Source organism: Caenorhabditis remanei, chromosome II (assembly GCF_010183535.1).
Source record: "Caenorhabditis remanei strain PX506 chromosome II, whole genome shotgun sequence".
In the NCBI taxonomy this organism is placed as follows: domain Eukaryota; kingdom Metazoa; phylum Nematoda; class Chromadorea; order Rhabditida; family Rhabditidae; genus Caenorhabditis; species Caenorhabditis remanei.
In genome coordinates this window covers 7,271,312-7,298,571 of record NC_071329.1, presented here as the reverse complement: position 1 = coordinate 7,298,571, position 27,260 = coordinate 7,271,312, and the positions used below count along the sequence as shown (strand labels likewise).

Here is a 27,260-nt window from a genome sequence, read left to right as displayed (position 1 = left end):
AGTGGCGAGAGAGCGACGAGAGAGTACGCAAATAGAGGAGGGCTGTGTCGATTTACGCGAGTTGGCTGTATGCCAGGCTACTTGTCGCTACGAGACCCATTGTCTATCGGCTCAGCCTAAATTTGTATTGATTTTTGTAAAAAACCAACATTTTACTGTTTTTTTAACTGGATAATTTATAACTTCCAATAGAAACCGTTCTTTCAATCTTTCCCAGCATGTTTTAAAGCGTATCACCTTCTCAATTGTCAGAAAATATCGATTTTTTGTGTTGCGAAATGTACAAATAGTCTGTTTACTTGATGTTGTATAGAATGTCCGGAAGAATAATATTTCGAAACGCGAAATTCTTTAGAACCCTTATCAAACATGCGTTCTCAAGCATTTTTCTTCGCAACAAAATTATCTTTCCACAAAGTGTTCAAAATTTAGCTAAAAGTTAGACTTTGTTATTTTTTTCCATTCGTTTTTCGAGTTTTGAATCCAACTTTTTTCCTCATACTTGAAGTATAGTAGTATTTTTCTTTCTCCACTATTGATTTTCTCCATTTACCACCCAAATGTGAAGACGCTCTGTCAGTAGGAGTAAAAAACAATAGCGTTCTCTCAAATCGCGACGTTACCCGTTCATTACATTTGTCTTCTCCTCATCCCTCATTTATTCGTATTCATTTTCTTTCCCATTTTCTCCTCTCATTATTAATTTTTCAGTTTATTTCTCAAACTCAAAGGATTATGTCAAACGCTGTTAGTAGGGGGCCTGGGAGAGGAAAGCCCAATCACGGTAAGTATATAAAGTTTTTTTAGCGTTTCTAATCCTTTCAAGGCTATTTTCCAGACCACAATGGTGGACCGATGCCAGATCAGTCGCAGGCATTCGTGATGCCGTTCATCAACCAACCCAATCAACAGACGTGAGTTTCTTTTCAAATTTTATCAGAATAATTCGAATTTTTGTTGCAGTTACCCGGCAAGAATTCCCCATCATCAGATGCCACCACAAACGTACCAGAACCATTATATGGGACAGCATCAACCGCACCAATATCAATATCAACCACAGCAACAGCCACCACAAATGCAACCGCAGCAATAGTAAGTTTGACATTAATTTAAACCTCATTACTAATGTGTAAACTTTTTTCAGCGGTGCGTATCCTCGACAGGACTACGGTCAGCAGCAAATGTACAACAACCAACAGTATCCGTATCAACCACAACAGCCCGTCTATCAATCAGACACTGTTACCTATCCCCCAACACAAGCTGCGATGACAACACCTATGCAGCAAGAGCCAAAACGGCAGCGGAAACTGCTTGAAATTGTGGATCCAACCACCAAGAAACCAGTTGACGTTACACCTCATCATGTGCCGGCTCCAGTTGTGCCTGTTCCCGTCGTTCCCGTGACCCAAGAAGACGAGATAAAGAAGGAGCACATCAATCGGGAATTCTTGGAACAGGTCAAAAAAGGATTGTCATCAAATGTTGCATCTGATGATGGTCATCAAGCCTCTCAACCTCATGTTCCAGTTCCAAGACATGATGGTCATCAGGCTACTCAAGCGCATGTTTCAGTACCAAGACATGATGGCCATCAGGCCGCTCAAGCTCATGTCCCAGTTCCCGGGCTTCCTAATTTCAGTGTTCCTCCACCAAATATTGTTCATCAGTCCCCTCCTGCGGTTACGGTTCAACAAACTGCTCCATCAGCACCAAAAACTCCTGAAGCACCAGCCAAAGTGGAAACACCAACTCCACAAACAGATCACATTACACCGATTTCGTCACCACAAGCGTCCGAGACGGCAACGACCACACCTGGAAGTGGAACTGCTGAAGCTGCGCTGACTTCGGAGGCTCGTGTGACACCAACCCTCTTGAAAGAAGAGTCGAAGGAAGAGTTTGATGATGACAAGTTTGATGAAAACGAGCGTATTGACACACCAGATATGACTGATTCTCAAATTGAGAAAACACCAGAAGAGTTGGCAGAGGAAGAAGCTCAAAAAGAAGCTGAAGACAACGAAAAGAAACGACTCAAAGAAGAATCCCTTGAAACACGCGTCGACCAGCTCATAGAATCCGGTGATGCCAATGTTACGAACGGAACATTCGGAAGAGCTTTTATGGTCACCATTCGTGAGATTGAGAAACTTTTCTGCCGTACTCCATGCCCACTGTCACCAAGTCAACTTGCCGATTTCGGGTTGGACATTAAAACGATGCGAGTCGCTGACAAAAAACCAAACTTCACACCGAACTGGGTTCCAAACAACAAAGGAAACCGTCAGCAAAATGTATGTTCATATAGGGATGACTGCGGGGTGAGGAAGCGCACCAATCAACACGATTTATCTATGTTCAATCGTTCTTGACGGTTTTCATGTGTTCGACAGGACACTGTTAAATCGTGTACAGCTCTGTCACTTACGCGGTCATCTTTTACAAACTGACAATTTGAGAGATTACAAAAATCGGGTGAAGCTTTTGAATCTATGAACAAAAATCGGGAATCGTTTGTGGTTTAAGAAATACGTTACGAGAATGCATCCCTTTATTTGTTATTCGATTCGAAAGTTTCCCCTATTTTCATAGGCTCTTTTCCAAAATTTTAGAAGTGATTTAATCTTCCTTTGTTTTCAGCCGTACCGTGGACGGACTACCACCGATGGAACAGGTCGTGGAGCTCAACAACAAAGAGACCGAGGGGGTCACAACAAACGGCCACCACCGGTTAGACAGTCTATCGAAAGAGTTCAACGAGTCACACTCCAATCTTCAAAAGATGCATGGAAGCCAGATCGCCAGAAGGGTTCAGAAAACATTCCAGAAGATGAAGCGGCGGTGAAAGTCAGTTTTTCCGCTACTTTTAATTATATTTAAAAATGTATCTTTCAGGAAGTATGCAAAAAGGTGCGCGCATTGATGAACAAAGTCACTCCAACCTCTCAAGGACCTCTTACGGAAGAGTTTATTTCTTACAAGGTCTCTTCCAACGATAATCAACTCGCTCAAGTTGTCGGAATTATCTTTGACAAAGCAGTTGAAGAACCAAAGTTCTGTGCTCTCTACGCAGAAATGTGCAAGTCTCAAGTCGATCACGAGCTCCGCGAGCATAAATCCAAATCAGCTTTCCGAAACACAATTCTCACAAGAACACAAGCTTTCTTCCAAGATAAAAGAGACATTGATGCCGATAAGTTAGCAGTTATCGAGAAAGAAGAAGATCCAGTGAAACGCGAGGCTCTTCTTGCTGAAGAAAAACAAAAGTTCAGAAGGAGAAAGTTCGGAGTCATGGCCTTTATTGGTTATCTCTTCAAAAATGCTCTTCTGTCAACTAAGATTATTCACGCATGTACTTTTGAGTTGTTCACATCAATTCTGCCGAAGAAAATTGATGACGTGGATCAAAAACTTCGAAAAGAAGATATTGATGAGGAGTCAGTGCATTGCGGTCTCCAACTTATAGAAACTGTCGGAAATGTACTTGACAAGCCTACTTCACCTTTCTTAGATCAATGGTTCCAAAAATTGGACATTGCTAAACCTTTCTGTTCAAACAAGATTCGTTTCATGATCATGAATCTTATCGAATTGAGAAAAGACAAGTGGATTCCAAGGAAATCTACCGAGTCCGGACCAAAGAAGCTTGATGAAATCCACAAAGATATCCGACAGGAGAAAATCGAGAACGAGAAGGCTCGCGATCAGTATGATCGGGATCGTGATCGTCGCCACGGAGGAGGCGTGAGACCGAACAGCAATTCACTTAGAAAACAGGCCCCGCCAACAAGAAATTCGTTGGAGAGAAATAACAGAGGACAGCATCCAGACCAGAAAAGAGCTGCAGCAGCAGCTAACACAAAGCTAGCTTCTTCAAGTATGTTGATAATTATTATAAGAACGATAAGTTATACGTAATCTATTTTTCAGGTGTTCAACCAAAGAACATTTCATTATCCGCAGTAGATAACTCGACTCTTGGAAAAACTAAGAAGGAATGGCATTCTGGAGCTTCTGGAGGTGGAAACACGTCAGAATCAGCCGCCGCTCCAGGTCCACCAAAATCAGCTTGGGGACGTCGTGATTCTAACGATCAGCGGAAGAAATCAAATGTGGATGATAAACAATCTGCTTTGGCTGCCGCCGAAAAGATTGGTGCAATGTCAATCTCGGCTCGACGATCCACATCGCAGACCTCTATTCCTGATAAGGTTGATGAAGAGCCTACGGAGGAGGAAATGGAAGGAAGAATGAAGATCATGAGTAGAATCAAGTCCGACATCCAAGAAGTTATCGAAGGAGCCTCAACCAAAGAGGAATTGGTGGCTGATATCGGCAGTTACATCGGAAAACCAAACTTCGGAAATGCCTCGTTACCAGTTTTCTATGAGATGGTCATCAGAGCTGTCAGTGAAAAGAATTTGAAAGATAACGAGCGAAAACTTCTTGCTTGTATTCTCCGTATGTCACTCACTTCAAAAGTCGAGAAGCAGGCTTTCATTGATGGGTAAGTTTTTTTATTAATGAGGTTGTAAAGGTTATATTACTTTTTTCAGAGTGACTCGATTCTGCAAGTTCGCTATTGACACTGAACTTTACCAGGATTTCCCACATCTTTGGTCATACACCGCTGAAGTTCTCATGCATACGATCCACGCTGACCCCAAATTGATAGGAGAAATTTCAGTAGAGTCAATAAACTTGGCCGAAATGAAATCAGTTTTCCTTGCTGCCAAAATGGAAGGAAAGAAGAAGTTCAGCTTATTCGTTCTAGTACTTAAGGAATGGGTAAGCGATGGTATTTTACTGTCAATATAACGCTAAATGTTTTAAGACTGACGCTGAATTAACCGAAACTGGGAAAGTCGAGTCACTGTCCTGGGATTGGCAAGATCTGCCTTACAGAGAAGAAATGGAGAAAGACGGTCTGCGGAAGGAGATGGATGAAGTGACTGCATCAAACGGAAAGACGTTGTCGAGTCTTCTGTATTCCAACTAAATTATCGTCATTCTGACAACATTTTGTCATTTGACCCATAGTAGATTATATAGAGAAATACGTTTTTGTGTGCTAAAACCTTATCTAAAAAATCTATAAGAGAACGAGTTGTTGATGATACGGTCTTAACATGTCAAATTTTTCGTTTTTTTCCCCTGTCTTTTTTACATCCCTCCGATTTTTATGTTCATTTGGGTATCCCATTTATGGTTTTCCGATATTATTGCTTGTTTTTATTTGAAAAAGGGTGAGCAAAGAAATGCTGAAATGAATGACTGAAAATAGTTCTAGCTTAGACTGCAAAACAACAATTTTCAGAAATTCGTCCACATTTCTATGCAAATCTCTACGAATTCTACGGCTGGTTTTGAAACAAGAAGCTTCTGTGAATTGCTTTTACCGTTTCTAAGCCTAAATCCAACTCGTTATAGCCCTCTTTCTCCCCCCCCACATCTACCATATTCTCCTTCTGATGATTTCTTCCAAAATATCATGTTTTCTTTTCCCAGATTATCCTATGTTATCATACTTCTTTTTCAAACCAGTTTCTAAAGCTCCCCGATTCTTTTCATATATCTTATTTCTAAATAACCCTTTCATAGCCTTCATCTTCTTTTTGTTTTCTATTTAGCTGTTAATTTTTTCCTTTCTTTCTCCCCCCTTATTGGTTTTTCCCAAATTTCATATTTCCATTAATGCGCGTATAGGGTCTTTTCTAAGAGACGGTCGAAAAGTCGCTGAATTTTTTCGGAGAGCTGAAGTTCTTTAAGTACGAAGCCGATCTTTTCATGAAAGAGAAGACTTTTGACTAGCTCTTAGGTTTCTTTTCGAAATTTTTTAATTGTGTGTATAAGTAAGTGCCTTCTGTCAGATTTCTAGGAGCTTTTTTTCTTGAGATTTTGACATCATCTTTTAAATTATCTAAAGAATCCACGTGCTTCTTCCCCTTTTCCCCTTGCCCAACTCATCCCCAAACTCCTTGAATTCTATGTTTCTTTGTTTTTAACTATTTCTCTTTCTCATCATCCACCACAAATAAAAATGGGCATCAAATAACTGGGTTGTTTTTTTCTGAATTCTTTCATAATTATGTTCTGAGAGGTGATTCCTCTGCCAATCTCTGTCCTCGCCCCATGTTTTTCTCCACCAATTGCTCATCATTTGACTTGAATTTGAATAAATATTTAGGAGATTGTGTCAGATTCTAGTGACGAAACTGATGATGAAGTAAACGAAATTGGATACTAAAGAGAGTGGGAATAATATAAACAAAAATCACCAAAGAGTCATGAGTTTCGATGCTCCGAATCGTATATTTCGTTTTACGAATATTAGACCTGCAAAATTATTCCGGAAATTTCATTTTCTGAAATTGATCTACCCCCGCGAGAACCTAAATCTGTCGTTTCTCGTCTGCTGTTCCTTTTGCTTCGATTCTCTCGCTAATATGTTCTCTTTTCTTGGAAAAAAAGTATTTTTTTGTGTTTTTTTTTCGATTATTCGTCATTATTTCGCTGCGGTACTCCGGTTCGTGATATTTGGGTCATTTCTAAAATTATTTTCTCTTAGATTAGCGATAATTCGTCATATTTAAAGCTGAGATGTAGATTCCTAAAGTGGTCAGCCCCTATTTTCTCGATAATTAAATACAATTTGATGCTTCGGGTCTTCCTTAGCAATCAGAAGGTTTCCAGATGCTTCCAGTTTTGTTACATTTTCTTATTCATCCATTCCGATTTCTCGGTGTCTATACAGTTTGCGGCGACATACATACAATACGCCCAGTGATGGCGGCTACGCGGACGATGAATAGATGAAGGAAAAACGAGAAGAAAAGACAACTGATGTATTTCTCTTCACCCTCTCTCCTCTCTCCTCTCTCTCTAACAGTCTAAAACAAAAAAAAACTGGTCCGGACACAGTCAGAGACTGTATTGAGAAGTGTTTTCCACAACCATATTATACCTCTTTCTCTCGTGAGAGCGTGCGCGCGCACACACGCGCGGATGGATCTCCGTGAAGAAAAGAGAAGCGTAAGTGGAAGAGGAATAGAGAGATAAAGAGAGAATTGTGTACATGTCCAGAGACAGCATGCGGCCATTAGTATGGAAGGGTCCCCAGTCGATATTTGTCTCTTTTTCCGAATGATGGGTCGCTTCATCTTCGGCTTCTTTTCCTTTTTCGGATCGAATGGATTCTGTCATTGAAGAGGGTTCTAGTGGTTTTCTATCCTCTCAATTCTTTTTGTAGATCCTCTTTACGGCGGGATTTACATTTGTTTAGTGTATTCAGATCGGCTTGTTCATGTCGTTTTCCTTCATCCGCCGCGTATGATCACCAAAGTTTCAAGCTCTAATTTCTAGAGGAGAACTTCTAGTTTCTGTTTTTGAAAAACAAGAAAATCGGCCCATCTCCTTCATTTATCCCAAAGAGTTTTCTCATGACACGACCTACAAAACGCCTACTTCATATTATACTGCATTCAAGCTGAGAAACAACTTTTAGAACAACTAATTCGTTCGAATCAATCTATTTTTATCCGCCCGCCTGATGAGTCATTGGGATATCTCTCATCTCTGAAAACGTTCAATCATCTGGTACAATCATGTTCTTCTCGACTTTTCTATCTTTCTCGCTATCAGTGTCAAGTGTCATTAAAAACACACACGCACACCTGTTTCTCAAGGACACTGTCGGAAATTGGGCTATCATTCATACCAGTTTCCAGTCGAGGTACCTGATGTTTGTGTCTGAAAACCGTGTGATTAGAAACTCTGCCCTAGGGACATCTGCTTCTTGAAAAAAAGGAAAATCTGTCTCTCAAGGACACCGAAACTGGGTAAACCCTGTCTCTGTTAGTTTTACGTCTTCTTAGTACTCCGTTTCCCTTATGCGTTTCATATTTCAATAACAATGTTCATTATATTGAGAAGCTCTCCTCCTATACTTCCTCTCCACCTACTCCTCCCTTCCCAACACCGTGGGCGGTAATTATCTCCTCTTTTCCCCTCGTTCCCATTCATCCCTCCCTCAGTCAACACCAACCCAGAAAAGCGTTCGTGTTCCGCCTCAATTACTCGAATCGATTCGGCGTAAATCCTCCGGGTTTCGGTTCCCCCTCGTGGTCTCGACACGAAAAGTCACCATATTGGCTCCGCCCACTAGATTGCACTCTATTCTCGCATGCTTTTGTTTAGATTACTCATTGTTCCATTTCCAACAAACCGTCTCTCTCTTCCTAGAGTCACCTGTCAGTTCTTCTCCAATTTTGACCTCAATTTTCACAGTTACTTAGTTTTCGGATAGAAGAATAGAAGTGTCCTTCAGAAGGTATTGTTGTGTGTGTGTGTGTTGGAAGTAAAGAAGGAATAATAAGAAGACGAAGTAGAACACACACATAAAGACACTTCTTTATTCTGTTCATAATAGGATTATATTATTTCTCCAGTCTTTCCGGTCTGAGAAGGCGTAAGAAATTTGAAGACGCACTTGGGTGTTTCCCCACTTATCTGTTTTTGTTGTTGTTGTGTTTCGATAAAAGTAACAACAAAAAATAGTGAAAACTTCCTAGAAAGATTGTTGTTTTTTTTTGTCTCAAAACATCGGTCACCTTAAATTTCCGCCCCTTTCGAAAAAGAACCTGATTTTCATAAAACGTCCGCCGCCGCTTCGTCGTCCTCGTCATCAACAGAATTTTTATCATCACATCAGAGTGAGAGACTTGAATAGAATAGAAACGAAAAGACATCATTATATTAATAGTAATTTCCTAATGATGGCCATGATCACAAGTGTGTTGAGATTCTTCCGATTAGTAGTAAAAGACGAAAAAAACTGATGAAGGAGACGTCGATGATGATGATGGTGCTGGCGAAGAACATCAGTCAGATTGAACGTTATTCTCCATCTTTTTCCCTCTTTTCTGCTGCTTTTCGTCTTGACGACTACCTGTTTTCGTTTCTGTTTCTTTTCTTTACATTGATCTATTTAGATCTATCAATCTACCCAGAGAGAGTAAGAAGAGAGTGTAAATACTTGGTTTGGTTTGCCGTTCTCTTTGTGACAGCTGAGCTTATTACGATTTCCGCACCGACACTTTCGACATTAGTCACTTTTGAGTGTTTTGACTTTCTAGGAGATTCATTCGATACTTATTTGAGCTACGTGGATTCTCGGTAATCAACTCTACGTGATAATTCTATTCCATTCGTCCACTTAATCTATTCCCACACCGTTTTCCTCCCAATTCGTTGCTAACCCATATAAAGTGAAAGAGAAACAAGATTTTTCTTGCCTAACATCTTCCTCCCAACAATTTTTTTCCAATTCCTTTCCCATCCATTCAATCGATCGTCGTCCTCGTCTTCATCGTCGACAGTGACGCATTAATTCAGCGCAGAAGAATCAAAATGCGAAATCAAGATGTTACGTAACCGGGAAAAATTCGTGTGCGAGGAGGGGGGATTCTAATTCTCATAAAAGAGTCTCATAGTCTCCAAGAAATCATCAAGATCACCATCCGCACAGACACTACCGAAGGTAAAAGGACATAGACAGATAAAGTGGTGGCAGCTGCTGCTGATGCTGCCATTTTCTATCCCTCACTTCCTTTACGTCATATTTGCAAAATGACTGGCGCTGCATCCAAGGTGTGTGTGTGTCTGTATGTGTGTCCTGTAAATCTAGTAGTCGAGCACACATTGCGTGTATTTGGTAGGAGGAGTGTTCCGGCGCGAGGTTTCCGCGCGGAGAGCGAGAGTGTGAGAGCAACTTGATCATCTAGTTGTTGGAGGCAAAAGCTGAGCACACCTTTTGGCCATGTTTCTCCCTCCTTTTCTATCCATTGTTCTCTACCACATTCGTCCATCCAATTGATTTTGCTATGTTATTGGTCAGTAGATTCTCAGGAACATAATGTTTTCAAATTGTTTAGCTTTTGGCCGGTGATTTCATTTTAGTTTGTCATTTCAGAGATAGTTGAAAATCTAAACATGATTTTCCAGAAGCTTTCTGACTATTTCAAGACTTTCTCCCCTCTCGATTTCGAAATGATGTATATCTCTACAGTCATCATCCTCTCCGTCTCGTTCACACTCTATGTTACCAGAAATGAATCACTTCGATGACTAACACAAAAGTCTATCAGATTTCGGTTTTCATTTATTCTCTCCACGACTTCTAGTAGTCTCGGTTCGATCGTCTAGATTATTGTTGTTACAGTTCATAATTCAGTTAAATTCTTTTCATTTTCTCAAAGGTAGTTCTGCGCGTAAAACTAACTACATCACACTCTTCGTTCTCATTTGTCTAAAGATTACTATCAGCTGATTCCGATTCAGATGGAGAGGTCTCCTGACCGCAGGAAATTTTGGACCGGAGAACAGTCAGGTTTTCTGTTTTTTCAAGGTCGAAAGAGTGTCCTGCACTATTTTTTTGTAAAGAGATGTGTGAAGTTACGGTGGTCCTGGAATGGGAAAGAGGATTAATTTATAGCTTCGTCTTCCCATTTCTACGAATAAATCCCTAGAATCATTACATAAGAATCATGTCTCGAGGATCATTCCTGAAGTACTTCGAGTTGGATTCATCCTTAATTTATCTGAATCTGCTCAATCTGTACTTGAATACTTTCCTTTCTATTCTTTTTCACCACTTTTCTTGAAATGGTGCATTATACGTGTCTCCCATCAAAATAGAAGTTACTCGAAGACTATCCTAATTACCATTTTTCAATGTCATCTATCTGGATTCAGTCGTCTATCTTATTCGCCTGCCTCCCTATCAACAGACACTGTCGTCCATAAAAATTATATCAAGTACACGCCATCCATGTCACCTTGAGATTTGAAAAATGACTGTTGCACTTTTTCTTCGTCGTCTCCTTCTCCATTTTTTATTTGATATATATGTATTCTTTCATATATTCCGATCGTGTAAGTAGATGAAAACCGGTCGATCATGTGCCCCCAAGGGGGCTGATCATGATTTCACCCTTTTTCTTTCTTTCACATCCCACCACAGCACCTCACACTTCTCTCATCATCGGTCTCACTTTCGTTCCGTATGCTTTGTTATATTCTTGGTTTAGTTTTTTTTGTTCTTGTTCATTATCTCAAATCTAAACGCTGTAACTTTTTTGTAACACTCTTCATCTAATTATATAATTATCTTTTTTACAGGTTCTCTCGAGAAAAATGGCCCAAAAGTCGGATATATCGGTGGAAACGAGCAATGCGACAGCTGCAAAACCGAACCCGCCATCACCAAAGTCTAGACTTGCAATGCTGAAGAGAACCAAAAAAGGTATGTGAGTTCGGTGGAGCGAACATTCTGCGCCAGTCGCCAAAAGTGTAACTTATCATTTTGTGTTATCTATTATCAGCTCCCGATGAGGTCAAAGTTTACTTCCCCTCTGTCGCCTTGCCAGCCTCCCAAAAACTTGTGATCATGATCCACCAAGCAGAAAGTTTACACACTCGTTATGCCTGCGTCTCACACCCTTTTCTTATCTTTTCGCGCTCTCTCTCGTTCCCGCAATGTGATTTCTATATTGATTTCTAGCTCGCTTTCTTCCGTGTACTTCTCGTTATTAGTCAATCTATTAGTTTTGTTATTTTTGCCTCTGACTACCTGACTGACTGCTATCATGAGAAAAACGACGCAACTCGGCCGCTCGTTTTCTAAATCTTTTAAACAGAAAAAGTCGCGGGGTACGGTTCAATGCACATCAAAAATATTAATATGCTTTCTCTTTTCAGCATCAAATGCATCGTCTGATCCGTTCCGCTTCCAGAACAATGGAATTTCCTATAAGGTGAGTGATCTAATAAATGGAAATAATTTATAATTTCTCTGAATTTTTCAGGGAAAGCTGATCGGAGAGCAGGACGTTGACAAGGCTCGAGGAGATGCGATGTGTGCGGAAGCCATGAAAACCGCCAAAAGCATCATCAAGGCTGCCGGCGCTCACAAGACGCGCATCAGTCTTCAAATCAATATTGATGGAATCAAAGTTCTCGATGAGAAGAGCGGAGCTGTTCTACACAACTTCCCAGTCTCGAGAATATCCTTCATCGCTAGAGATTCGTCTGATGCCCGCGCTTTTGGTCTTGTCTACGGTGAGCCAGGAGGCAAGTACAAGTTCTATGGAATCAAGACCGCTCAAGCTGCCGATCAAGCGGTGTTGGCTATCAGAGACATGTTCCAAGTCGTGTTCGAGATGAAGAAGAAGCATATCGAGCAAGTGAAACAGCAGCAGATTCAAGATGGAGGAGCCGAAACTAGCGTGAGTTTTCATTAGGCATAGAAACAAACAATACTTGTATTAGAAGTGTAACTATTCTAGAAAAACTTTCGGAATATTACTTCTGATACTGGTTAATAGATCCTCATCTTCGAAATGCTTTAAAAAGGTTAACCTCCGTAAAGTTCCAGAGCAAGAAGGAAGGCGGAGTCGCTGTCGCTGATCTTCTCGACCTCGAATCGGAGCTTCACCAAATCGAGCAAGGAGTACAACAACTTTCGACAGTGCCAACGAATTGTGACGCATTCGGAGCTTCTCCATTCGGCGATCCATTCGCTGACAGTTTCAACACCACTGCCACGTCGAACGGAACTATGAACATGTCAGGAAATGTGTCGAACATGTCTGGAAACCAAGCACCATTCGGCGGAGTCCAGCTGCCTCATATGTCACAACTTCAAATGGCACAACAACCAACGAATCAGAATTGGCCAAGCTCCGGAGCTTCATTCGATGCATGGGGACAACAGCCAGCAATGCATCATGCTCACAGTACTCCTGCATTCGGATCAAATGGATTCTCTGATACCAATCCATTCGCCTCGGCATTCGGTACCCAACAAGCTCCCCCACCACCACTCCCTGCTGCCGCCCCTGCTCACTCTCAATTCCGTGATCCATTTGCTGTCAACACTGCTCTCACAAGTTCTACAATCGATTGGAATGGAACAGGAACGACGAAAGAGAATATGGCACCATCCACGAATGGTCAGTCACTTCATCATGCCAGCACATTTGCCAACTTTGGAGACAAGTAAGTCGAAATTAAGTTAATGGGAACAGTTTCTAACTATTAACTAGATTCAGAGCTGACAACTGGACCGAGAAGAAAGTGACATCATTGGAAGAGGCATTCACGAAGTTGGTCGATATGGATGCATTGGTTGGAGGACAAGGAATGAAGGAAACGAAAAAGAATCCATTCGAGCATATTCTGAATCCTCCAAAGGTGCGTTTCAAGTAGAGATTCAAGTAAGATTTACACGTGGCATAAGTTTTAGATTAAATCCACGTGTCATTTAATGATTTTGTAGTCTAACCCACTTCAAAGCCCTTTGTATATCTTTCTTGATTCCAGGCCTCTCTGAACTCTCTGTCAACTACTTGCTCTGCTGCTCAGATGGCTGCAACTCAACAACAACAGCAACATGCTCCATCGCGTGCTGATCCATTTGGAGATGACTTCTTCCGATAAGGAGCCAACGACACCGATTCATTCACTCCTTCTCTCCAATCATATGACCTCATGTGCCATTCAACACCAGCACTCTATCGTTTCATTGTGTGTAAATTGTAAAATTTCCATTTCCTATAGCCTCCTTTTAACCCATTTCTTTTTGTATTTCCCCCTGTTTTGTTTTTTTTCAGTTTCCCTTTTTGCATACAATTTAGACCGGTGATTTCACACAGAGCCCCCCCCCCCCCCCCCCCAATCCAAACCCAACATTTCTTGTTACTATTTTAACTTTTGAAATTTTAAAAATTCCCTTTTCTTCTAGCAATGCTAACATACCCTGTAAACCCGTCCCCCACACACCTTTAGTTTTTCAATTGAAATTCACTTTGTATTATTAATTTTATATTGCATCCAATGGACCACCATCATCCAAACCATCTCGCTGTGATAATGTATTTCTATTTTATAGGCTATCTTTACTGTCAATCTCTCTCACCTCCAATTTTTATCGCCTTATTCTATTTTATCAATTTGTTCCCTCCCGCCTTGTGAAATGAAACATTTTCTGTCAGAATTAGAAAAAGTTGTAACTGGAACAGACTTCAATCATTCATCATCTTTGGAACTTGATCCAGAACCTCAAAATTTGATCAAAGGGACAGAATGATCCAATTGAATGTCCGCAATACCAAAACTGCAAGTTTTTCAGTAAATAACGATTTATTCTGCAGTCTTTTGCAGGTAAGTTAGAGGAAAATCATAAAACATTAAAATTATTACATTAAATTGTCTCAAAACAATGAAATACAGAAGATTTTTGAACTGATTTAATAGGATCCATAGAAACAGGGAAAAACTTTAAAACTTTATTCTAATAGAAAAACATAAATAACGAAACACTTGATAACATTAAAGAAAAAGGAGGATGATGTTGAAGAAAATGTTGATTCTTTGATGGGCTCTCCAAATAAATGCATCGAAATGGTTGAAAAGGAGAAGTACGAATAAAAGCAGTGTGTGTTCTCGAGAAAAAGTTTCTCGAGAAACGCCATTACGAGAAATTTCTCGCGAGAATTTCTCGAGAAATTAATCGAGGAATTAATCGGGGAATTAATCGAGGAATTTCTCGAGATCGCCTCGAGAAAACACACTGAATAAAAGTTTCGGCCTCGAATTTCGTTTGATTTTGAAATATTTGTGTCACCCATGTCGAAATCAGCCATTTGTCACGATGGAAAACAATATATTCAAAATTTTGAATTTTTCAGATATTGACCATTTCCGTCAAAAAACAACATGTTCAAAATGACTCCAAAACTTCTACATTTTCATCTAAAAATCATGTTATTCACTCTGTATCGGAAAAATTAAGTTCTGATTAGACAACACAGTAATACTGTTTTGAGTGAAAAATTTCGTCATCTCTTACCAGAGATGTCGGGAAGTGAAAATTCTCTTATCCGGAAGTCGGAATTCCCGACAACACTGCTTAGTACTTCAAGAATCTCAAAAATTAGAATTGGTTATCCTGAAAAGCTAGAAAATTGATGTCAACATCAGAAATGTTTTTAGAAAGATTGAAAAAAGTATTATAAAAAGATTTTGAGTCTATCTCTAAAGTTGACAGAAACTCATTTTTTAGTTTTCGAGTGAGCCCTAAACTTTGGCCAAAAAGTTGTTTTATCCACCAATACCCAAACAAGACATTTGGATAGCCAGTATCTTAAATTTCAAAATGAAATCCGACGTGGTCTTGTTCATCAAACTTATTTTCAAACGCCGTAGTTCTTCATATTTATAATTATTTTGTCTCATTTCTTCTGAGAAATCAGAAATATCGACCTGATTTCCTCTTTTCTCTATCATCGATATTTCTTCTTCCAACTCCTTTTTCCTCTCGAGCAACTCGAGAATTCTAAAAACATGGATATCTCCAACAGCTTCCCAAGAAGAAAATCTGACCAAGTTATCGTTCTCTATCTCCAAATGGCCAAGTGCGAATTTCCTGTGTTTGTGATTCTTTGCTTTTCTGTAACAAGTTATCATTTCACAGGATTTCGTAAAACTCAAAATGTTAAAAAAGGCACCGTTTTTCCAAAATTGAATTCGAAAGATGAGAGCCATAACGTGAAAATTGACAGTACTCGTGAAATGGCAGATGATCGAACCACTCACAGATAACAGATAATATCTTGATAACAAAGATAATAATCTTACTGTTTGTGAACTTACATAAAAAAATTAGGAGAACTGGCCCCTTCGACATGCACAGTGATGAGTTGATCAGTAAGAACATCTTCGTCGATTAATGTGCCTTCATTCAAATTTAAATCCAGTAGTTTCTGCATATCTTCTTCACAATTCACCCAATAATTCAAAAATTGGTTGACATCATTACAATCGAAAATTGTGGACTTTAACTCTATCCAACCAACATTTCTAATTGATTTCAGATCATTCAGAGTTATCCATTTACCATTGTTATATCTAGTGACATGGTATTTTAAGGCCTGAAAACGTTTAAAGTTTGATAGATAAGAAGAATAATTCATGACAGCTTTTGAGCTCACTCACAAAACCATAATAAACCGAAGTGCATCCAAATTAAAAAATAGGATTGCGTGCGGTATGTTGCTTACAGCGGAGAAAATGAAGGTATGTTTCGAGACACAGTGATTTTGTATGTGTTTTCGCTTCACGAAGCTGAGCGACACTTTCAAAAAACTTACATTCGAATGCTTAAAATCTATTGGAATATCTGAATCAATTTTAAGTCGCTTCGACACCGGTATTTTGTCCATCAGTTCGGTTAACAGTGGAGTACTTAAACTGCCTCTCATAAATGAGAACCAGGTGCATTTTTCTGCTAGTGATAAGTTCAAGTAATGCATCATAGTTTCAGTGCTCAGTTGGTCTAAACAAAAGTTCCATCCCACTAAAGAACAAGAAAATAGTGCATTGATGCATTTATACAAGTCGAAAACCGTGTTAGATGAAAAATATTCAATCATTAAAAATGTGTTATCTTCACCGTCGTATCTGAAACAAAACAAATGCGTTTTATAAACATAAATTATCTCAACGTTTCTGACGAACCTTTCCCATAACTGTTGCATTTTCGAAACTGGCTCCAACTGTTTTTCAGTCTTCTGCTTCCGGAAAAGAATAGATAAGAAGTTATTCGACTGAGCGAAATCGTATCTTAAACGTTGGTCGCTCAAATGAACAGTGAGTTTCTTCAGTTTGTATTTCGAAATTCTGAGAAAAGATTCCAGACGATAAGAGCACATCGATAACTTTATTCTGTAAAAATAGAAGATTTGTGTTTTGTAGGAGGCGAGGAACTGGGAACTACATTGAACTACAGTATTCTTGAACTACAAACAGAAGTCTCTAATAATAGTGAACAAATTTTGGATATCCTATAACTTACATTTCGTTTGAGTCCATAAACTCAGTAACCAATTTAAACGGCACCAGTGGAAGTTTCATAATGAGAAACGGTTTGTGTTTTGGAATAGATGTGTCAGTGTTCCAAAAACACATTCTGATAGCTTTATGAACTCTATGTAATGAACTTTTCACAATTCTCCAAACCATGACTAGAGAAGAAAGGCAACAATTATTGATTCACAACGTTGTGTGCATATCGTTTGCGTCTTACGCATCTGTCCTTTCTGCTGGGGGGTCTGGTAAGTTAACAGAACCGTCTACAGTTAAACATACTACTACCTGCCAGACGACATCCGACCATGACCAGGAAGGGTGAGAAATCAGATTTATATGAAGAGTAATAGTGTATTAGGATTAGCAGATATTGATATGAGTGAAGGATTCTAGTGAAAACCAGTCCTACAGCAATACAGTAGGACGGGGACTCACCCGAAACAAATTCTGGTGCCTGGCGTGTGCGCGAATTTCTCAGCTCTTTGAAATATCTCGGAACTTTTTTCTTGAATTCTCCTATTCCCCTCTTTCCTAAATAAAACCATCCCAGATACAAAAAATTGGTGCTCTAGCAGAATTTATCTGATATCCAAGTATTGTTTAGTCAGAACCGTTTTATAGATAACGTGATTTTTAGCCAAAATGTCAAAATTTGGAAATCAGGCTCTCTCACTGCAAAAAAGCTTCAAAACAAGCTAGAAACTCAATTCTTAAGAGAAAATGTCGTTATCACAAAAACTGAAAAAATATTAAATTTTGATCGTTATTTTCTGTAGATCAAAAGGGGCTGAGCCAGTTTTCCAGATATTGTTTTTGACTCACACTCCCAGGAGTATCAATCTTGTTAGAGGGCAAACGAATCGGATCAGTTCGGTCTGCTCTTCTATTCTCCACAAGCCTTCTACAAAAGTGTCAACCAATCCAGAATGCTTTATAAGTTATTTTTCCTGCTGTATTTTATATTTTTCAATAAATAAACTGTACTTTCATAGTAACTTAAATTTTTTGGAGAGCAATGAAATGAGTTGGCGATGAACCATCGCTGGATATGTGGATCAGTGAAAAATGCCTGACCGCTAATGGATGTTGGATGGCTCAAGAGTCACTGTAGACACGTTAGATTTTATTTTTCCATTGAAAGCACGGACCATCGATGACCCATTTCAAAATCGTGGCGGTTTGCTTGTGAACACGTGAAAATAGGATGGACCAGTTGGATGAACCTGCGGAGGTGGGACAGACATGCGGGTTGCGTTAGAACACCAAATATTTATCATCTTGTCATTAAAAAAATGGAAAAAATTCTGTGATTCTGTTCAAAGTGTTTATGAGTTCTAATCTACAGTACATTTTCAATATTTCTGCTTTTCTGTTCAGATGAACAGATTCAACGTTTCGAATTATTTTCAAACTATCCAAAGTCAACCATCAACAAAAATCAAATGATAGAATCGCTTCTGATTCCTATATAAGTCATCGAAATTTCTAGTAAAGAGATATCAACATAGTCAACTCCGTATTTCCTCCCTACACACCAATTAACAAGAATTGAGACCACATTCTTTAGTTTTTCATGATTCATATTCTCCAGTATTAACTGATATTGGAGAGTATAAAAGAAAAGTTCAAAAATTGCTTTCAATTTCATGAAATAATCAGAACTAGGTGGAACTGGGTTGGACACATGCCATTAAGAACTAAAAATATGGTTTAGATTAATTAGAAAAAATAAGTTATATTTTTTTAACCGTTTCAAATAGACTCGTTTCTAATCAAGTGTTAATTTTTGTCCCTGACTGAAGAATTCAAACTGAACTTGACAATGATATTATGATCAAACTCTACTCTCTATCTCTCCCTAAACCATCTCTCCAACTCTGAGTTTTAATTGGTTCACAACACTACATTGAATTGAGCAAACTGAATGAATAGCTTCGAATAAAATTCATTTGATTAAATAGAAATAAACATGTTTGATTATCATTCAGTCGATTCCATAGACTAACTTAATCAAATGCTAACGAAAGGCGCTTCTGAAGATTGACTATGTTCATATTCTGTTGTCAAAAGTATTGATGAATGAAAAATGCTCTCTGTTTTCGTGTATTTCTATCAGCGAAATTCATAAATTGTCGAAAGATGCCTAGCAACAGAAAATGATGAAAAACATATTAATGAAAAGTAGATAAACGGGAAATAAATGATATCCAGTTATTAGTTTGAATATTCAATTATTAAAATCAGTGTTTGACAAATTGTTTCCATGCCAAAAATTCAGTAGACAGTTCTTGATTCTCTGAAAGCAAAAAAACGAAAACTTCACGTTGTTTAGTCTTTTGAACAACAAAAACTTCTTTTTCTGGATCATTTGTATCTAAAACAATCATATCGAAACACTCGTTCTGTCCGACTCTGCAATGAAAAGGAATACGATACATTTACCATCTTGAATGAGAAACTCACCGTGATTCTATGCATGAATTCATTTTTTTCAGCGACTCAATGCTTTCAAAAGACTTTAAACGCATTTGAAAATTGCTATTTAGTTTTGGATGTTGTCTACTCCACGCCTGAAAAAAATAAAAATAAAATAAATTTTACATTGAAAAGTGGATAATCTCATTTCGAACTAACATTTAAGAAACTTTCAAGTACTCCTATATTTTTGGCATCAATATATTGAATCGTTTCCGCGTTGAGAACCTGAAAAATGATGATTGAAATATTAGATGATTAGTTGTTTTTTCAGGAGAAAATTTTCAAAGTTAAGTGAAGTCTAGCCGTGTGGAATGTTTGACTAAATGTTTCTACTTACCGCTGGTAAGTCTGGGAATTTATTCAAGTCTGCTCCGTCCCTTTCCACAAGTACAACATTGACACATTTCTTCAGCATGCTGAGCCAGCAGTACAGTTCGAAAAAGCTGTTATGAAAAAAGATGATTGTGTTGAGTTCCAAACATTCAGTCTCCATCTGAGGAATCGTTAGTGTGCTGAACATACGACAGTTTTCATCATCTATTTTCAAAACATTAGCGGCCAATTTTTGAAATACAAAGAGTATGAATGGGCATGTTCTTCTCAGTTTATCGGGATCATACCCATAACTTATAAAGAAGTTTCCGATTCCAGATTTAGTCGTGAAACTGAAGAACTTATCATCCACAATTACAGTTTCAGCGAATATTTTTCGAGAATTAACAAGATCTCTCTCAACATGAGCGGTTTGTCGAAGGTTCCATCTGAAAAAAAGGAAGTTGAAGGGATGAAATGAGTATTGGAAACCTCTCACCTTTCCATTAACGTCATATAATCAATACACTCCATTTTCAATTCCGAGGGTAGATCACTCCAATTGGTTTTCGGTTTTGATGCTTCTTCCATCACATGAAGTGTCTGTTTCATTTCTCTCAAGAATCGGCTCAATTCCCATTTCATGGCTACACTATCTTCTAGATTGGGACCATCTGAAAACACTTCATCTTTTTCAGAACTTCTCACAACAAACTGTTCCACGTGTCCCTTCTCGAGAATATAATTCAAAAGAGGTAGAATCGTGTCTTGTTTGAAATACAATTGCCGAGATGTAATAGTGAACTTACTGTTCTTGTCTTGAACAATTACCACTGAAGTGCATGGATTCAGATCCTCATTTATTACAGTGACACTTTCAAAACTGATCGGTAAACCATCAATTATTGACATTTCGCTTTTTGATGTTCTGCGGAAACGATATCTGAAAAAAATGCAGAGGGTTATGAAGAATATTAGAAAGTATTTCAATTACCTTGTTTTAAAATTCAAATTCATTAGACATCGGCATTTCAATTTTACAGATAAGTTATTCCAATTCTTCTCAGCTGACATACTTGAAACGAGGAACAGGAGAAAATCGATGAAATGTGCTTCTCGAGAGAAGAAAAAAGGAGGAAACTCTGAAGCGTAGGCTGCACATATGCTGGTTTAATGTTGCCAGACAGCTGGGCCTAATGATGTATGCCTCATGTCTCAAAAGGTCCGTCTAAATTGGGTAAAGTGAAAGAACGTCTCTGCTCTTACAGCTTGACTGACTGTGCTGGAATCCCTAAAGACTGAGCCACTTTTCTCTGTGTCTCTTTGCTCTTTCCTTTTTATTAGTAAATTTCGGTAGAGCGCAGTTAAATGAACCGTATTCTGCTAATAACATTAATCGCAGGTTTTCCAGAATTGTCTTTTTTTGAGTTCTGAACTAATTGATATCAACTGTGTTTTTTTTTCAAGCAAGAGACAATTCTATCTCTTCTAAACTATCGGTACAATAGGAGCAATGAGATCATTCGCATGCAATGTGTCATTTGTTCGTTACAGGTGGCTATGCCCTTCTATATTAGAAACGTAATATACTAAACATCTAGTGACAGTGTGTAACCGTATTACTGATCGTGCCAAAATATAGTCAAAGCTAGTTACTTGGCACGGCAAAAAAAACACATCTAAAAGTCTAAAATTCAGAATTTTAGAACTTCATTTTTGCAGGTGCCAACTGTTTCGTAGAACTCCTTCCAAGTCCGATCTCTTCTTTAGAATGCCACTGCCTATGGTTTTACTCCAGTTAGCTCTGAAATGAGGGAATAATCAAACAATCGTTTTAGATGAAAAATATTCAATCCATAAAATTGTGTTATCTTCACTGTCGCATCTGAAACAAATTAATGCGTTTTATATACATAAAGCATTTTTCCTAACGTTTCTTACGAACTTTTCACATAACTTCTGCATTTTCAAAACTGACTCCAACTGTTTTTCAGATTTTCCTTTCCGGAAAAAAATACATAAGATAGTTTTATTCGATTTGACCAAGTCGTATAGTAAACTTTGGTTACTCAAATGAACATGGAGTTCTTTAAGTTTGTATTTCGAAACACTGAGAAAATATTCCAGACGATAAGAGCACATCGAATTCTGTAAAAATACTAGTTTTGTGTTTTGTAGAAGACGAGGAACTGCTAACTAAATTTAACTACGGTATTCTTGAACAACCAACAGAAGAATGATAGTGAACAAATTTTGGATATCCTATAACTTACATTTCATTTGAGTCCATAAACTCAGTAACCAATTTAAACGGCACTAGTGGAAGTTTCATAATGAGAAACGGTTTGTGTTTTGGAATAGATGTGTCAATGTTCCAAAAACACATTCTGATAGCTTTATGTCTGATAGCTTTCCTTCCGTTTGCGTCTTACGCATCTGCCCTTTCTGTTCTGACGGACTGGTAGGCTAATTGATACGCTACTACCTGCCTCGGCATCCTATCTTCTCGACCATGAAGATATGAGTAAAGGATTCCAGTGGAAACCAGTCCTACAGAAATACAGTAGGACAGGGACTCATCCCAAACTAATGCTGGTGCCTGGCGTGTCGGATATCAGAAAGCACGAATTTTGCGAGTGTTTGAAATATCTCGTACTGTTTTTTTCTTGAATTCTCCTTTTCTTCAAATTTCTGTAAGTTCTACAAGTAAAAAGTTTCTCCCCTTTTTCCCGAAACCATCCCAGAAATACAAAAAATTGGTCGGTTTGTAACAAAAGAGGAGGATAACATGATGTTTGCTTGCCCACCAATTCCCGCCACCGACATTTTTCACACATATCTGTCTCGACTCGGGATCCTTCCCTAATGTACAACCTTCCCTAGAGTACAACGGGATCCTTCCTTAGTGTCCAGTGTACAGTTCCAAGTGTACAACGAGTATTATAAGAATGTCTGCGAAGAGACCCAGAATCAGTGAATTTTAAAAACAGTCGCGTATAAACAATTTATCTTTATAAATAAGTATCCTCTACAATAAAAGTAATAGTAAGTCATTCAAAAATCTTCTATGTTCGAGAGGTGAATGTTCTAAATATTTGAGTGATTAAAAGTAAGATGAGTAAGGTACGTAAAGATTATCAATACAATGGAATACAGAAGGTTTTTGATCCTTAGAAACAGGGAAAAATCTTTAAAACTTTATTCTAATAGAAAACATAAATAACGAAACACTTGATAACATTAAAGAAAAACGAGAATGATGTTGAAGAAAATGTTGATTTTTAATGGGCTCTCCATATAACAGTAGCGATATGGTTGAAAAAGAGAAATACGAACAGAAGTTTAGGCCTCGAATTTCGTTTGATTTTGAAATATTTGTGTCACCCATGTTGAAATCAGCAATTCGTCACGATGGAAAACAATATATTCAAAATTTTCAATTTTTCAGATATTGACCATTTTCGTCAAAAAACAACTTGTTCAAAAAAACAAAAAGATTTTGAGTCTAACTTTGGAATTGACAGAAATAAATATTTTGTTTTGAGCCCTAAACTTTGGCCAAAAAGTTGTTTTATCCACTACTATTAGGTTGGTGCATAATTTTCTTTCTTTTTTGAAGGTGTGACTTTGGTTCTCGATCTCTAAGCGGTGATATTGTTTTTCATCCCAAACTTTTTTGCATTTTTATGACCACTTTAGTGGCTATCACGTAACTTTTCAAGTTGGTGCAAAGACAGTCCGCTCGTGAAAACGATGGCTTTTTCGGTCGCCGACCAAATGCCTATTTTGGAAAGTTTTTTGATTCTAGTCGCATTGATATTAAAATGCTAAAATGTTTACGAGAAATTAAATGCAGTTTATAGAACAAGACTTTATCTTGTTATCACATTTTAGTTTTTAGTCGGAATGTTAAAAACAAAAAAGTTACGATCACACGATTGAGAGCAACGAGAAATCAGAGTCCAGCTGGGTTCAATCAGATTACATAAATATTTGAAAGAACATTTATACAAAACTATTTGTATATGTTAGAGGGTAACATGAGTAACTTATGCCATATAAAATTTATGAAAAAACCATTCAATTAAGTGATGAAACTTGGGTGATGTATTTGCTATGATATTTGCGATTTTGAGTAATTTTGAGCAGTAGACCTGGGTGGAGTCTAGGTCTCTTTTCAACGATCCCAAACAAGTCTGAATTATTTTGTTACAAATAATCAACAGTAGATACATTGTTCTGAAATTGTGCAAAAGATCTAGTGGATTGACTTAGAAACAGGAGCTGTAGGCTTCATCAAACTTAAAAATCACGTGATTGTGATGATATTGACTTCGCGCTTCCAGAGAAAAGAGGGAAAGTGCTCAAACATTCCAAACAAAGTAGATTCAGATACATCAATGTCTATTCTACTCCATACTAAACATTTCCACCAATTTCCTTAGCTAGCGTTAAAGAAAAATTGAAAATACTCGCACATCCCTAAATTGCTGATCCTCACTTTTCTTCCGGGACTGGCACTAAACTATCGTTGATCAATTCAAATGTCTTTATTATTTTTTCAAACATAACGTTCCTTGCATGTTTCAAATTTGAATAAATCACCCTTTCTCATCAACATTTTCTAAGTAAAAAACTGAGACGAAGAATGGTACTGAAAAAGGGTTCCTTATGTGTTTTGATGTGTCTGCGGCTGAGATTAGACAGATGACGGACGTCAAGTCACAGGTAAAATCACAATGACTTATAGGTACTAATCAACTATATTTCTTTTCATGTGGGGTATTAGCCTTCAAGAAATTTCATGACAAAAATTGTCCAAAAAAAGAAAGAAATTTATGCACCAACCTAATACAAGGCATAAATTGTTTTGGATAGCCAGTATCTTAAATTTCAAAATGATATCCGGCGTGGTCTTGTTCATTCAAACTTATTTTCAAACGCCGTAGTTCTTCATATTTATTATTTTTTTGTCTCATTTCTTCTGAGAAATTAGAAAAACCGGCCTGATTTTCTCGTGTCTCTATCATTGATGTTTCTTCTTCCAACTCCTTTTTCCTCTCGAGCAACTCGAGAATTCCAAAAACATGCGTTCTCTTTCCGATAGCTTCCCAAGCAGAGAATCCGACTGAGTTGCCTTCACCTATTTCCAAATGACCTAGTACGAATTTCCTGTTTTTGTTATTCTTTGCTTTTCTGTAACAGATGATCGTTTTAAAGGATTTCATAAAATTCAAAGTGCTAAGAAGGGTAAAGATGTAGCCAACAAAAAAAGCCAAGTGGATTGTTTTACCAAGACTGAAACTCGAAAACATACATTTTCCTTTTTGGGACATGTGTGAAAAATTGTATCTGAATTTAGGCTCCACCCCTTTTTGATCTACTTAAAATATCGATTGAAGTTGATAAAAATTCTTCAATTTCGAGGAAATGTTATTGCCTAGAAGCTACAATGTTGAGGTCAACTACAAAAATACTTCAAAAACATCAGAAGCTCATCTCTAAATATAAAATGACATTCTCTCAAACACTGATGAACGTTTTAGACTTCAATCGAAATTTTCAGTTATTCAAAAGGGACGGAGCCTAAACTCAGATACTATTTTTCACTCAGGCGACCAAAGGTGTTATTCATGCAAAAGGACAAAAAGATGGAGCCTGTGGGCGGATGGTCGAACCATTCACAGATATTCTTTCTGAACTTACATGAAAAAATCAGTGAAACTGGCCCCTTCGACATGCACAGTGATGAGTTGATCAGTAAGAGCATCTACGTCGATTATTGCGTCTTCTTGCAAATTCATCTCCAGTAGTTCCAGCATATCCTCTTCACAATTCACCCAATATCTTAGAAATTGGTTGACATCAGAGCAATCGAAAATTGTGGACTTTAACTCTATCCAACCGACATTTCTTATTGATTTCAGATCATTCAGAGTTATCCATCTACCACTGTTATACTTAGTGATATAGTATTTTAAGGCCTGAAAACGTTAGAAATTTGATAGATAAGAATAATAATTCAGGGGCACCTTTTGAGCTTACTCACAAAACCATTATAAACCCAAGTGCATCCAAATTCAAAAATAGGGATACGTGCGGTTTCACGCAGCGGAACAACAATTTCAACTGGTATGACAATACAATAAAACACTTACATTCGGATGCTTGAAATCTACTGGAATATCAGAATCAATTTTAAGTCGCTTCGACACCGGTATTTTGTCCATCAGTTCGGTTAACAGTGGAGTACTTAAACTGCCTCTCATAAATGAGAACCAGGTGCATTTCTCTGCTAATGGTAAGTTCAAGTAATGCATCATAGTGTCTGTGTTCAGTTGGTCTAAATAAAAATTCCATCCCACTAAAGAACAAGAAAATAGTGCATTGATGCATTTATACAAGTCGAAAACCGTGTTAGATGAAAAATATTCAATCCATAAAAATGTGTTATCTTCACTGTCGTATCTGAAACAAATTAATGCGTTTTATATACATAAAGTATTTTTCCTAACGTTTCTTACGCACCTTTCACATAACTGAAGCATTCTCGAAACTGACTCTAACTGGTTTTCAGACTCCACCTTCCAAAAAAAAGAATACTTAAGCAGTTTTTCGATTGGGCCAACTCGTATTTTAAATATTGATCGCTCAAATGAACATTGAGTTTCTAATATCTGATATTTCTAATACACTATTACTCTTCATATCAGACTTATTTCTTACCCTTCCCCCTTCATGGTCATGGTCGGATGTCGTACGGTAGGAGATAGTATTAGTATACCTATGGACGGTTTTGTTAGCCTCCCAAACTCTCAGCAGAAAGGGCAGATGCGTAGGACGCAAACAGGACACACACACACACACACAACGTTACGAATCAATAATTGCTGCCCTTCTTCTCTAGTCATGGTTTGGAAAAATGTGAAAAGTTCATTACAGAATATTTATAAAGCTATCAGAATGTGCTTTTGGAACATTGACACATCTATTCCAAAACAAAAACCGTTTTGCATTCTGAAACTTCCACTGGTGCCGTTTCAATTGGTTACTGAGTTTATGAACTCAAATGAAATGTAAGTTATAGGGTATCCAAAATTTGTTCACTATCATTCTTCTGTTCGTAGTTCAAGAACACTGTAGTTCGTAGTTCCTCGTCTCCTAAAAACACAAAACTCGTATTTTTTACAGAATAAAATTATCGATGTGCTCTTATCGTATGGAATCTTTTCTCAGAGTTTCGAAATACAAACTGAAGAAACTCAATGTTCATTTGAGCGATCAATATTTAAAATACGAGTTGGCCCAATCGAAAAACTGCTTAAGTATTCTTTTTCGGAAGGTGGAGTCTGAAAACCAGTTAGAGTCAGTTTCGAGAATGCTTCAGTTATGTGAAAGGTGCGTAAGAAAGTTAGGAAAAATACTTTATGTATATAAAACGCATTAATTTGTTTCAGATACGACAGTGAAGATAACACATTTTTATGGATTGAATATTTTTCATCTAACACGGTTCTTGACTTGTTTAAATGCATCAG

General features: G+C 37.9%; 5 protein-coding genes across 5 annotated transcripts; 2 read left to right on the top strand and 3 right to left on the bottom strand.

The window, feature by feature from the left end:
- Positions 1-735: 735 nt before the first annotated feature.
- On the top strand, positions 736-5,005 carry GCK72_005063 (uncharacterized protein; the record flags this gene model as incomplete). Its single annotated transcript, XM_003116924.2, has 9 exons — positions 736-784; positions 839-914; positions 964-1,095; positions 1,148-2,300; positions 2,647-2,853; positions 2,902-3,883; positions 3,937-4,513; positions 4,563-4,794; positions 4,841-5,005. 9 exons carry the CDS (start codon positions 736-738, stop codon positions 5,003-5,005), a joined length of 3,573 nt encoding a protein of 1,190 aa, XP_003116972.2.
- A 6,194-nt stretch (positions 5,006-11,199) lies between these two features.
- Positions 11,200-13,503, top strand: GCK72_005062 (uncharacterized protein; the record flags this gene model as incomplete). Its single annotated transcript, XM_003116842.2, has 6 exons — positions 11,200-11,308; positions 11,764-11,819; positions 11,871-12,290; positions 12,440-13,062; positions 13,116-13,257; positions 13,387-13,503. The coding sequence occupies 6 exons, from the start codon at positions 11,200-11,202 to the stop codon at positions 13,501-13,503; spliced, it is 1,467 nt and encodes a 488-aa protein (XP_003116890.2).
- A 1,662-nt stretch (positions 13,504-15,165) lies between these two features.
- Positions 15,166-16,977, bottom strand: GCK72_005061 (uncharacterized protein; the record flags this gene model as incomplete). The annotated part of the gene is made up of 5 exons (XM_053725013.1): positions 15,166-15,514; positions 15,718-15,995; positions 16,215-16,524; positions 16,582-16,788; positions 16,919-16,977. 5 exons carry the CDS (start codon positions 16,975-16,977, stop codon positions 15,166-15,168), a joined length of 1,203 nt encoding a protein of 400 aa, XP_053589207.1.
- A 2,195-nt stretch (positions 16,978-19,172) lies between these two features.
- On the bottom strand, positions 19,173-20,796 carry GCK72_005060 (uncharacterized protein; the record flags this gene model as incomplete). Its single annotated transcript, XM_003117143.2, has 6 exons — positions 19,173-19,344; positions 19,396-19,502; positions 19,567-19,635; positions 19,748-20,171; positions 20,222-20,665; positions 20,717-20,796. The coding sequence occupies 6 exons, from the start codon at positions 20,794-20,796 to the stop codon at positions 19,173-19,175; spliced, it is 1,296 nt and encodes a 431-aa protein (XP_003117191.2).
- Positions 20,797-25,424: 4,628 nt separating this feature from the next.
- On the bottom strand, positions 25,425-25,952 carry GCK72_005059 (uncharacterized protein; the record flags this gene model as incomplete). The annotated part of the gene is made up of 2 exons (XM_053725012.1): positions 25,425-25,706; positions 25,881-25,952. The coding sequence occupies 2 exons, from the start codon at positions 25,950-25,952 to the stop codon at positions 25,425-25,427; spliced, it is 354 nt and encodes a 117-aa protein (XP_053589206.1).
- Between the last annotated feature and the right edge of the window lie 1,308 nt (positions 25,953-27,260).